This window comes from Melospiza melodia, chromosome 6 (genome assembly GCF_035770615.1).
Source record: "Melospiza melodia melodia isolate bMelMel2 chromosome 6, bMelMel2.pri, whole genome shotgun sequence".
Lineage (NCBI taxonomy): Eukaryota > Metazoa > Chordata > Aves > Passeriformes > Passerellidae > Melospiza > Melospiza melodia.
This window is the reverse complement of record NC_086199.1, coordinates 71,331,083-71,343,936: the sequence shown is the minus strand read 5'-3', so window position 1 is coordinate 71,343,936 and position 12,854 is coordinate 71,331,083. Positions and strand designations below refer to the sequence as shown.

At 45.8% G+C, this 12,854-nt stretch overlaps 1 protein-coding gene across 1 annotated transcript; it reads right to left on the bottom strand.

The window, feature by feature from the left end:
* Positions 1-625: 625 nt before the first annotated feature.
* On the bottom strand, positions 626-12,355 carry DLL4 (delta like canonical Notch ligand 4). Its single transcript, XM_063159034.1, has 11 exons — positions 11,774-12,355; positions 11,383-11,646; positions 10,898-10,955; positions 9,968-10,237; positions 9,194-9,254; positions 8,955-9,085; positions 7,404-7,573; positions 6,079-6,298; positions 4,919-5,627; positions 4,054-4,162; positions 626-2,624 (listed from the first exon to the last, which is right to left on the bottom strand). The coding sequence occupies exons 1-11, from the start codon at positions 11,825-11,827 to the stop codon at positions 2,619-2,621; spliced, it is 2,052 nt and encodes a 683-aa protein (XP_063015104.1). The 5' UTR covers positions 11,828-12,355; the 3' UTR covers positions 626-2,618.
* Between the last annotated feature and the right edge of the window lie 499 nt (positions 12,356-12,854).

Sequence of the window (12,854 nt, the reverse complement as noted above, 5' to 3'; positions counted from 1 at the left end):
AGTTTCCTATTCTTATAGTTTTGCTTTTGTGCACTCAGATCTTGGCTGTATTGCACCTAGCTGATTTAGTGAGAGACTTAATTGCCTGTAAATGTATGTGCTTCAAAGGCTACTAAACCTGCTGGGAGTGTTTATACAAGTGTGCTTTTTATACTTTTTTTTTTTTTTTTTTTTTTTGGTGGAAATGTCCTCCAAAAGGGCTGTAGAGGATAGTGACTTTGTGATGCCCCGGGAGGACACAGCTGCTGGTGTAGTGTAGGGAACTTGTGAGGAGAAAGCCTGAAACTCCCCCTAATCCCACAAGTGAAGGACAAATCTTACCCCTTGCAATCAAACAAACAAGGATACAACACTTTGAAAATGTATTAAATCTGCATCTTTTGTGTCATGACTTGTCAGGGGAGAGGAAAAGTGAAAAGTTTAATAAAAATAACTTTCCTGACAGTTCAGTCCCACACATAGCAAGAGAATGTGTATATATATATATATACATGTGTGTATATATGTAATTTGAATATTATCTATCACAATATAAATATGTATAACATCTCAAAATGTCAGATGAATGCCACTCAGCTGAACAACTTTGCTGACATGTGTTAACACTATAACTGTTTTTTATAAAAAGCAGCTGACATCATTTGGTGTGCACAATGAAAATGCAGGGACCAGGCAGGTGAGGTTACTTCTGGGGGGCTTCGCTAACTTTGGCTGTCACAGAATAACATGTGTAAAAGGACAAACCACAACAAACTTTGTAGTAGCAGGAAAGTATTTTCATTGCTCGAAAAAAAAATAAAATTCAAACTTTGTCATCACATTAAAAACATTACATGAGAAGTAATAAACATATTTACACTTCTGTTTTGATTATAAATATACATTATATACAAAATAATGTTATAAAACGTAGAAAGTTCAGTGCTTCTGATTTTTTTTTTAAATTACTGAAATACTAGTCTTCAAAAAAAACTACAAACAGACAAACTAAAACCCATATTATTGATTTCTGAAGGTCATCTTCAAAATGGTCCTACGTGGTCAGAGCAGAAGGTCAGTAGTGGACAATATGAAGGGGTCTTGTCTGCACAGTTCAAGGGAGTAGATGGGCTAGTCCAACAGGCTTTACAAGGGCAGGAATATCACTGTCAGAGAGATAGCACAGTCTGTGTTTCCTCCAAGAGATCTTGTTTCTCCCTCCTCATTCTGCCCCGTGCCCTGGTCTCATTCATGAGTGTCACGGCACTTTCCACTGGGGTGTCCGGTATTATTGCTGTAAATATGTATAGAAGAAAAGAGCTTCTGCCTGCCTCTGGCTGCCAGGGACAGACACAGCACATTTTCCACGTAGCACTGGGTGGGTATGAAAGGAACAGGATGAGCCTAAAACCTTCTAACTTCAATCTCCACCTGTCTTGGCAGAGGGCATCTCAGCAAGTGCTTCACTACTGGGCATTTAGAACTGGGATGAAGAACAAGAGTTGGAGTTTTGCAACCAGATGGAGAAATGGTGGGGGGAGTAAGTGGGTTGTGTCACACTGCTGGTGCTTCTTCAGAAAGTAACAGCTGCAATTTTGAGACTATTTGCAGTAAAAGGTGGCACCTAATTCAGAAACACTACACAAACCCCTGAATTTGTGTCAAAATAAGGCAGGGGGAAGAGAATGAGGAAGGAGAAGAAAAGAAGCAATGTCTATTCACAATCACTGGTAGTGCAAAGGGCATGAAAACAGCTGAGACAGCTCAGCACATAAAGGTTCTAGGAGCTGATTGATTTTAAACGCATTTGTAAGGCCTTATACAGAGCTGGGATCACCTCCTCCCTTTCAATGGGGATGAGGAAGTACACATTCCTTATCACAACTTCCCCAAAAATCACGTTCCACACCGTGGCTTGAGTCAATCAGTTCTCCAAAGCATCACCAAATGAGTTGACGTGTAAATTCGGTTTTCTTCTTTCCTCCTCCTCTCACCCCTTACACAGTCTCCAGTACATGCAGCAGGAGAGAGGAGATGCAAATGGATGTTTAGCAGGAAGTATCAACTACCTCTGCCTAGTACTGTTCAGGTAACTGCAAAAACAGCAGTCAAGTTTCTGTTTGGGCTTGTTAGATTCTCTTGACACATTATAGGCACTTTTAAACCCAGAAAAAATTGAGACCTCATTTATACTGTATCCATTATCTGCATAGCAACGTGTCTTGCTTCGCACCTTCCATGGCAACATCTGTGACAGTTATGTGCCTCCTTATCTACCAGCACCTCCCATAACCACAGTTCTGGAAAGCCAGGGGTCTGTCCATGAGGAACTGGCCTCAGCATCTTTTAAAACACCAACATTTTTAACCTCTCTCTTCCCTCTGCCTCCCCTTTTCAATAGCAAATGAGATTTCTGGTATCAAACTTCAAACAAGGGCAGTAAGAACAAAAAGGTGTATTGCATCTTTCAGTAAATTCACAGTCTGTCCAGTTCACTCAGTTCCATCCTCCGCCTGAGAGCAGCAAGTTGCATGTAATTAAAAACAGTCCAATCCAGTTCTGAATTGTAAACAATGCAGCAGGAACGTCCATCTACTGGCATCATCAAATCTGAGGTGCAAATGGTCTGATCTTCAGTCTTATACCTGTCAGGATATAAAACAACACCAGGAATGAGAAGGAATCACAGCATACAGAGTAGTGCAGAACTAACAAACTGTAATTCAGCTATGTCAAACCAAAGAAATTTAAGCCAAACATTACTGCAGTTTAACTCTCAGTGTTTAATGTTTTCAGTTGGGTCCAGAGGCAAAGAATCACCAGCAAAAATAAAATAGTTATCTGTGGCCTCTCTACCTGGCCTCAGGGGGAGAATGCTTACAAACCTGGGTGCTTAACATTAGGGATCTGCAAAAAAAGTACATGGTATAGTTAAATAGCTTGTGTTTAGAAGCATTAAGCCTGAATGGTGTGCAGAGAGATTCTAGGGGTTGTCATTCTGAAAACAGAATAATTTCTGAAGATGCCTGATGTAAATTTGGGAGCCTAGCTTTGCTCAGCAAGATCTTTGAAGATACAGTATTTAGGTCACTTAACGGGAATGAAGCGTCTAGCTGTCATTTGTATCTCTGAATCCTTTCACTTAGTCTTAAACTTTTAATATTGTTGGTTGACTTGTGTTCCAGCTTGCTTTCAAGGGGAAATCTGATATCCACCTTGGAAAGGGAGACTGAATCCTGCAGATCTGTCTTCACAGATCACTGCTGTATGGCACAGCAAGCTTCTCTTTCCTACAGGCTGCAATTAGTCTTAAGATGACTACACCAAAGAAGGCAGGTATTGGAAGTAAAATTGCCTTTAACTTCCACTGAGACTTTTTCCAAAAGGCTGGTAGTTCTTTAGGAACCATTTGGCTCCTCAATATCTGCTTTTCTAAGTCTTTAAAGTTCAGTGTTAGGCCTTTCCTTTTTTTGTGTATCCAACTTTTCAATACAACATAAAAATTGGAATTTTTTATCAGTAACAGAAATAACTTCTGCTACAGGGTATTGAGCTGGAGCTTACATGCTAAGAGGTTGAAATTACCTTATAACAGACTTCCTAAATGGCTGTTATGCCTATCCACTAATACATCCTGCTACCTTCCATCTTCAGCTAGAAATCTATAGCTTTGCCTGTTTCCACAGAACAAAGATTATCCATTGTAGTCACAGGAAAAAACATGGCTTTACATCAATGGGCCTAAGAACGATTATTATTTCCATTTTTTTCTGACCACTTATTTAAGAGGAAATAATCCTACAATGTGCTGAATTTTTATGGGCTGATGTTCTGTGTTTTCATCTACCACTGACTTATTTATGCCCAAAACCTCTGGTTTAATAAAGCCAGAGCAGCTTATTTTTTTATTTTCCCCACTGCATATTCTGTGTGGGCCACAGAAGAGGAGAGGAAAACGCTGGAAGAAGCATCATGATCCCTGGAAATAAAGGAACCTTCTCAGATACAATACTAAAGGATAATTTACCCTTTTACCTTGTGAATTTATGCCTGTTCACCTCTGTACTTACTTACCTCTGTGGCTATGATGCACTCATTCCGTTCTTCTGTTATCACAAAGACGGACTGGTACATTGAATCCCTCGGAGAGCATATTGCTGATATTCTGCATTCTGGCTTTTCACTAAGGCAGGGCAGAGAAAAAAAGAACATTAGCTGATTACTGACAAGCCTGACTCTCAAAATCTACCATGAATATGGAATGGTGGAATGAGATAGCCATGAAGGTGTGGAAGGGAAGTGCATGGGATCAAGTTTCACACGTTCTGTGTCTGTCGGGATACTATGCTAGAGAAGCGGGAATAAGGAACAGCGAGAGTCTTCCTATGCTCCTGCCATGTCCAACCTAACAGCAGGCTCCTCAGAGCCCTTGGTCTAACAACCACATGCAGATCCCAGTCAAGACCTTCAGCACATGAATCAGAAGACTGATAAGCCACTGAACACCCGCCCTTTTCTCCTTTTGAAAAAGAGTAGTTGTTTTCACTCTATCATTCTTCTCTGTAAGCAGTTCATCTTGCCTTCTCACAAAGTGAAATACTTATTTTTAATCACTGTATGCCTATACTGTTGTTCCTCCAAGATTTACTGAAGAAGTAAAGATACTTCTTACTTTCACCACTGGCCTAGCCACTCTGGGTTCCTTCACAGTATCCATACCAGCAGCACCCTGCACAAACACTCAAATTAATTGACTTGGCTAAGGATAGCACTTGGTTGTGACACACATACTCCAGTATGAAGATTCCTGGCTTTGATCTGGTTTGTTTTGTATATTATCTGCTTGAGGTTTCTTTTTCCCTCATATGCTCACCTGCTTCTAGACTGATATGAAGATGAGTGGCTTTAAGAAGGACTATAATGGAAACTACATTCTCACCTGTGTAGTCGGAGGGGAGACTTCTCTCCTAAACACTTTTCACTTTTGTAATATTTATCTTCTGGTGTCCCTCTACTTGTCAGGTCTTTTACCAGATTGTAGTCCAGTTTATGGTTCTTGGGTTTGTAGTTTGATTTCTCCAGCCCACAGTCCACTTCGAGGTCTTTATTTTTATTGGTGTTTTTCAGCTGGGAAGCTGGAATGAGATTGTCCTTCTGGAAGTCAGACAGGTTGTTCATTGTCTCCAACTCCTGCTCTGGGTGCATCCTCATCTGCCTGATGACCATTGCTATCATGCAGAACAGTATGAGCAAAGCCACCAGCCCCACCCCCATGGATATAGCAATCCAGGGGACTGGTTTAGGAGGAAGTGTAACGGGCACTGAATAAACTGGCAATTCACAGCGGTTGCCCATGAAGCCAGAAGGACAGTAGCAAACAAAGTTGGCACTATAAAGTCCACTGTAGCATGTGCCTCCATTCTCACATGGCCCAGAAGCACATTCATCTCTGGTTTTGATGTCACAGTTCCTGCCACTGTAGCCTGGCATGCATGTGCAGGTGTAATCGTTGATTAGATCGTGACAAGTTCCCCCATTGGAACACGGGTTTCTGGCACAATCATTGATGTTTATCTCACATTTCTGACCAGAGAAACCAGCCCGACAGCGGCACACACGAATCTGCCCAAGGTAAAAGCAACTACCATCTGAGGAGAAAAAAATGAAATAAAAATTAGTTTGCACTGCACTTCATGCAGAAATCTAAAACTTTCTCTGGTCAGCATGTTATACTACCTCAAGAAGAGAGAGGTTATTTTACAAAACAGCCGCACATCTAAAAGTTCATTCTACTTTACCTAATTGTATCACCGTGCCTTAAAGTTATGCCCCTTCTAAATATGTAATAAAGTTAATTTAATTTAACTTCCATCTTCCCCACCATATGATAAATCTCATGTATTGTTTTGTTACATAGAAAATGCCAGTGCAAATCCCGCCCCAGCAAGAGACTAAAATTAGGGTGGATGTGGAATACAGCAGGGGAGAAGGACTAATGTTCTAGAGGAAGAGTAGAGGTCAGATTGGATTTCTATCACTTCTGCACTGAAAAGCACAAATGAGTCAGGGTCATGAGATTTTTTTGATAAAAAGACTCACCATTTGCACAGGGGTTGCTTGTGCACCTGTCTACTTTTTTTTCACAGTTAGACCCTGTGAAGCCGAAAGGGCAAACGCAAGTGTAGCTGGCCCCTTGATCCTTTTCCAAGCATGTGCCACCGTTGAAGCACGGAGAATCTATACATGTCAGGGCACTGTGCTCACAGTGAGTGCCATAGTAGCCAGGGGGGCACAGGCAGTGATAACCGTTCTCCATATCCTGCAAAACACAACATTAGGCACTGTTATTTAATGGAAAGAAATTATAGCTCCCTGCATGCTTAGTTCTGGTCAGCAGCAAGCGCTGTTCAGTCTCCTCTCATCCACAGCCTGATGTGGCAAAAGTGACATCAGGAGAGTGAACGACTGCAGGTTGGACTGTGAGGGACAGAGTTGTGGCTCAGCTGTACTCAGTGTACAGGAGTAATCATGCAGCTATACACGCAGAGCACATACAGCTGTAGGGAGCACACAGGCAGCTACACAAAAGCATTGCTAACACCACTATCTGGTGGCATCCAGAGGTCTTCCCAGAGCAGGGTAGTATGTGTTGACCTCACAGCTGTGATCAGACCATTTATCCTCAGTGTGAGAGCCCTTTTTTATTTCATAAGGGTTTAAGTTGCTTTGGATTGCCTAAGTCCCACCACTTAAATCATAACAAACTGCTTCTTCTTTCCAAGGGCTATATGTCCAAGGCCTTGGGAGAAGGTAGGTAGGGTCTTGTGCTTTCATCTAAAAATTGCATTGGCTTTAATTTAAACATGCATCAGATTACATTTGATATCTATAATCAATCAGCCTTTACCAATCCATCGTTGGTAAGAATCCATCATTAACTGGATCCAAAAACAGGCTGAAACACTAAACTACGAGAATCCAAAAGTGTGGAATTCTGTTTTGCAGAAAGTTTCAGCTGATTGCCCCCATATTGTTTGACACTATCTTCTCACAGCAGAAAGCAAAATTTTCTTTAATTTACTATTAAAATACAGACTTAGTGCATTTCTATATGAACGGTGGTTTGAGAAGCTTATTTTTAACAGATCTGCTCCCTCATCAACCCTGGATCTTGCCAAGCTCTCAGAATGGCTGCCACAGAAACCCAAGGATCAGTTGACCAGCTCTAATCTAGATGATACATCTCCTCCTGTGACAGACTTCCTCCCCCGACACCTCTCGGAAAGGGTTCAGTATGATAGTTGTGAGCGTCAGTAATGAACCCGCGTCCTATCGAATTCCCGCTCTGTTGTTACCGAGCCATTGCTGGAAAGGTACACCGGGGCCTGCTGCACACAAAGGCTTTCCATTTGAAATGCCCCTACCGTGCAACTGCCGCCGTTCCTGCAGGGATTGCTGTCGCACTCGCTGATCTCGTGTTCGCAGTCGACGCCGGTGAAGCCGGGTTTGCACGCGCACGTGTAGCTGCCCTGGCCAGTGTTCATGCAAGTTGCTCCATTTTTGCACGGCCTGTGGTGAGTGCAGTAGTTCAGATCTGCAAAGATACCAGGAGTTAGGGAAAACAGGTCTTTTGACGAGTGGGAAAAGATATGCATACAAAAAGGCTGTAGTCAAGAAAAAAGACAGAGTTTCCAATGAAGCATTTTGTTTTGGTATCTATGGGAATACTGGAGATTGTTATCTGGGTTATTATCAGTCATAATCAGATTACCAATCTATCACTTGGGCTCTGAATTTTGAAGGAGCTGGCAAAAATATAACTTTCTTAGTGTTTTGGTATATTGTCCCTTTTTTGTGGACATAAAACTGTTAGTTGCAATTGGATTTAGGTACCAAACTGGAAAATGTACTTCATAAGCATGCGTTCTCCGAAACACACACCACAGCACTATGGCCCCTTCATGTACAGCATGCTACACACTACAAGAGTGAGTCCCATCTCTAAAAGGTGTGCTCTTAGGCACATTCTAGAAAGGCAAGGAGGAAAAACAAAAGATGTTTTGGCTTTGAGAATTAAACAAACACTAGAAATCTTTTATTGTTTATTTGCTCTTTTGTTATGGATGTTAGTAGATTAAACTGTCAAATGCCCTGCCAAGCTTGATGGTTTTTTTTTTTTTCCTTTAAATTTGAGACAGAGGTTAAGCATAAGTTCATAAGACGTAAGTAAGAAAAGCTTTATTATCTGTGTAAATATTATAGAGTAATTTGAATGCAACTGGTTAATAGATAACTATAAGCAGAAAAAAATCTGCAACTTTACTTTTCCTGCTTAATTCAGCCTTCACCATCTTAATCCTACAACTGTCCTGGAAACACTTAGCCTGATTTGAGCACTTAATGATCTCAGTGCCAGCAGTGCATATATGGCCTTGAGGACATGACTGCTCAGCTGGCTACGGTTCAGTGATTCAGTGGGTTGAATAGGTGGAAGTGGTCTGGTGTACCTTAAAATGGAACCTGTACTTTTCATTCTTGCTTACATGATTTTTCTCTCATGCTCCAGACTTATCACATGAGTTAACTTCCTTCTATGCAAAATAAGGAAGGCCCAAATGATGGTGTTTACTGCTGCTGGAAACTATTTAGTAAACTCTTATACTTGTACAACGAATAAGTTAAACTTAGCTTGAGCAGGCAGAAAACTTGTCTGTTCAACACTCATCCAGATTGTTAGGTCTTTGTCCAAGAAAAACTTCTTTTGCAAGAGAAAAACTGCAGCTACCAAAAAAGTTTCCTTGTTTTCAAACAAAATTACTACAAGAACTGGTATGTAAGGCTGCAGTGCTACAATCTGATGCCTGTGAAGATGTACCTTGGGGAAATTTAATTCCAGATCCAGTGGGTCAGATTCCTTAGTGTAGTACTAAGGAGTACCCAACCTTGGGGCTGTAAGTGCAAGCTTCAGAACTAACCTTGATCACAGAAGAGGCCACCCCATCCTTCATCACATATGCACTGCCATTGTGTTTTACAAGTCCCGTGGCGGCAGCCTATATGGGGAATGCATTCATCACAGTAGCGGCCTTGCCAACCAGGACGGCAGCTAAAAGAAAAGTCCAATTAAAACATTAATGACATGGAGAAGAGTTTAACTTTCTATTACAAGGTGACATTTTAACTGATGTTCAGACTGCGTTTGCCATCTACTCACATGCACTCTCCAGGCTTGTTGCAATATCCATTCTGTTCAGTACATCCAGCCAGACAGATGGCTGTGAAGAGAACATAAAAAAACCATAAATGTTTAGGTAAAAACACATGGCACTACAGAATACACTTTTAAAGGATAAAAAGCTTTTAAAAATACTTTATAAAGAGTTTTACACATTCAAAGCTTTGATTTAAAACTTCTTGGTACGGGGAGTTCTGGAACAGGAGGAAGTGAATAGGGAGAGCCAACACTTGACAAGTTGTCCTTTAGTTTTTCTGTTTATGCAACAAACATGAACTCTTGCAACTCTTGCTAGAAAAGCAGCAAGAGAAAGTAGCTTTGGCTTGTGCTAATGAAAGGCTGAAAAAACTCAGTGATACCCTGAGCTCAGAGTAAAGGTTCCCACTACTACACTGCAACACCCATCTCATGTCCTCTGGCTGCAGGAATGGTTGGTGGCAGACTTTGTGCGAACAAGCTGCTACCCTTTTACCTTGCAACAGCTACTGCTATTCAGGGCTATCAGCCAAGGTCCCTTTCCTGCCAGCTCGCTCTTTGCTGCTAAGGCTCGCATAGGTGCAGGCAGCACAGCGTTGGGTGGTTGCAGCCAAAGGGGCCAAAGTCCTCAGCGCGCAACTCTGCCTCTCTCACTCTGACAAGGAGTGGAGAGGTCGGCACGAAAACACGGCCCGGGCCGCGGGAGGCCTCCGTGAGCTTTAGAGGCGCGGCCGAGGCCCGCGGCGCTCCCCCCGCCCGGCCGCCCGTGGCACTCACGCTCGGTGCAGTACTCGCCGGCCCAGCCGGGCAGGCAGGCCAGGCTCCCGTCCGCCGCGCACACGTAGTGCCCGAAGCGGTCGTCGCGGCGCTTGCAGAGGCGCGAGCAGCTCTCGCCGTAGTAGTTCTCGCTGCACACCACGCGGTAGGAGTAGCGCAGCTTGGTCAGCGGGCCCTGATGCACGTCCTGCGACCAGTCCTCGCCCACCGACAGCGACCGCTGGATCGACATCTGGCTGATGAGCCACTCCTGCGGGGGCGGCCGGGAGCCTGCGGGAGAAGGGCGCGGGTCAGCGGCTGTGGGCCCGCCGCGTCCCGCCCCGCCGGGCCAGCGGAGGGGATACCCCGCTCGCACATATGTACACGCACATACACACATATATACACACACATATATACACACACATATACACACATATACATATATATGCATATACGCAGGCATGCGTCTGGAGGTTGATGTATGCAAGGGTACAAAAAGGCCACCAGGCTGTGCGAACCCGGGCCAAAGGGACTCAGCCGAGGGGCCTGTGAAAGGAGGGCTGCTGTGAAATATCCTTTTCCTCTCCTCTCAGAAAAACATCCCAAAGCCATTATTCCTTTCCAAAGGGCGGAATTCGAGCAAGGTGTAAAATACAGGAAAAGGCGGACGGGGCTTGCTGGCAGGCTCCCGGCTTTCTCACCGCAGCCCGCCTCGCTTTCCCACGCCAAAAATAAACCGGAGGAAACGCAATTGTGTTGGAGATTAGGCCGGGGCAGAATCAAAGCGGCCCCTGATGGATATCGTTGGGGGACCGGCTCCTGATGGTGGGATAAAGCCGGCCCTGGAGTTATGGCATAAACAGCTGAGCCGGGGGGGCCGCTGGGCCCGGGGGGGCCGCACGGGACGGGCCCGGGGCGCCCCCTGCCGGCGGCGCGCGCAGTATTCACCTTCCGGCAGGTAGTTGTCGGGCGCGTGCCAGGCCTCGATGATCATGGAGAAGGTTCCCTGCGGGAGAGACGCAGCGTCAGCCCCGCACCCAGCGCGCACCCAGCCCAGCCCAGCCCAGCCACGGCACACCGGCCCTGCCCTGCCCTGCCCTGCCCTGCCTGCCCTGCCCCGCATTTGCGCTCTCTCCCCGCGGCTACACACTTCCCTCCTTCCCTCGCTCCCACAGACCGCGGATACACATCCCCACCTTCAAGCCCCTCAGCCCCTTGCTTTATTTCTCTTAATAACATTAGTCATCCCAAGTGCTTCTGATCTGGATGAGCTTTTTTATCTTTTTTTTTTTTTTTTTTTTTTGGAAGTTCTGGAAATAAATCTAAAAGCAAAAGTAGTTTGTTTCCATTACAGGCAATCAGCCCGCCGCGGCTAGCCTGCTCTTGCCACCCTCCTGCCCACCATCAAAATCGGGTTCAAAGTAGAATCTCACCGGCCACGTGAAGTTAAAGGGCAGCTTAATGGGGCTGTCAAATCTCTCAGTATCCTTGATGCTGAAGGAGTTTATTCCCAGAACCGGGGTGATGATGCTGCCGAAAGTGCAGGAGCCCGGGGAAACCACTGCCTGAAAATGCTTCAAACAAACGCGAAAGAAGGTCCTGCAGTGGGGGGAGCAGGGCTCCCCGCTGGCCAGAGACGCGTGGCTATTCACGAATTCGTGTAGCTCCAGCTGGAAGACGCCGGAGCCGGACACCCTCTGCACAAAGGGGAGACACACAAAATAGCCAAATCAGACCTTACCCGGCTTTGCCATGCAAACTTGCTTCCATCACCCACTTTACACTTCGCGAACCCTTTTTTTTTTTTTCTGCCTGTGCGATTACCTGCTGCAAAATCGTTAACAGAAACGTCAAGCCAAAGATGCGCAAGGCTGTCATCCTTGTGTTATTCGAGCTTCCAGTTCTTAGTGGGTTTAGTTTTCCTTCTGTATTCCTCAAATGGACCAAGCAAGCGCTTCTCAGTCGAGGGAGAAAAGAGAGGCGTCACGGCAATTCTCCGGGAGCAACCTGCTCTTCCAAATATTCCCCGAGCAGCAGCAGAAATCGGAAGGTAAAATCCAGGTGTCGATCCGTCCCCTTCAGGGAATTAATCCTGCAGCCAGCCGCCGACCTCTGATCGCTGTCGTCGCCTTTATAAACTCCAAAGCCGGGTGGGTTTGGTGAGAGACGCGGAGGGGAGTGCTTAGTGTGGAACCGCTCCTCCTTTAACCGGTGCTAACAGCGCTCAGTAAATGGAAAACTTGCTTCGCTTCGAGCTGTTTATATAGTTGCCTCGCATCCTCACAAGCTCATTATGTAAACTGTCAGTCAGACTCACGGGCGATCCCTCCCCTTTTCCATCTTTCCTTTCTGGAAAAAAGAACCAAATGTTGCGGAGAGCCCTCATATCCCGAATTAATACCCTGCTGCCGCCGCCGCCGCCGCTGCTGCCGCGCTGCCCGCCGAGGAGCCGAGCTGATTACGAACGAGCCGAGCATCTGTTGAGATATTTACGGCGCTCACACTGGGAGAGAGAGTTCCCTCGAAAATCAGACGCCTCTCCACAGGGCAGCTTTCTACGGCGGCCGAACAATAGAGGATGAAATGTTTCAAAAATACGCTTGTTAGTTAGTTAGTTAGTTAGTTTGTTCGTTCCCCGTTGCCCTCCACCCCACGGCTCCACGCGTGTGCCCGGTCCCCGGCCGTGTCCCGGGCGGCGGGACGGGGCGGCGCGGTGCCTCGCAGCCGCGGCCGGCCGGCAGGAGCTGCCCTGCCCGGCGGGGGCCGGCCCCGGCTGGAAACCAAAAGTAAAACGGCGTTTGCCCGGCAGGCGGGCACCCGGCGCGGCTCCCGGGGCGCAGCGCCCAGCTCCGGGGCGCCCGTGCCGCAGGCCCGGCCCCATTCCTGACCCCGGCTACCGGAGCCC

Coding starts and splice junctions, on each gene's coding strand:
- DLL4 (XM_063159034.1), bottom strand. CDS start 11,827: ATGACAGCCTTGCGCATCTTTGGCTTGACGTTTCTGTTAACGATTTTG. Junction 9,255..9,967: donor CGGCGAGTACTGCACCGAGC/GTGAGTGCCACG, acceptor TTCTCTTCACAG/CCATCTGTCTGGCTGGATGT. Junction 7,574..8,954: donor TGGCCTCTTCTGTGATCAAG/GTTAGTTCTGAA, acceptor GTATCTTTGCAG/ATCTGAACTACTGCACTCAC.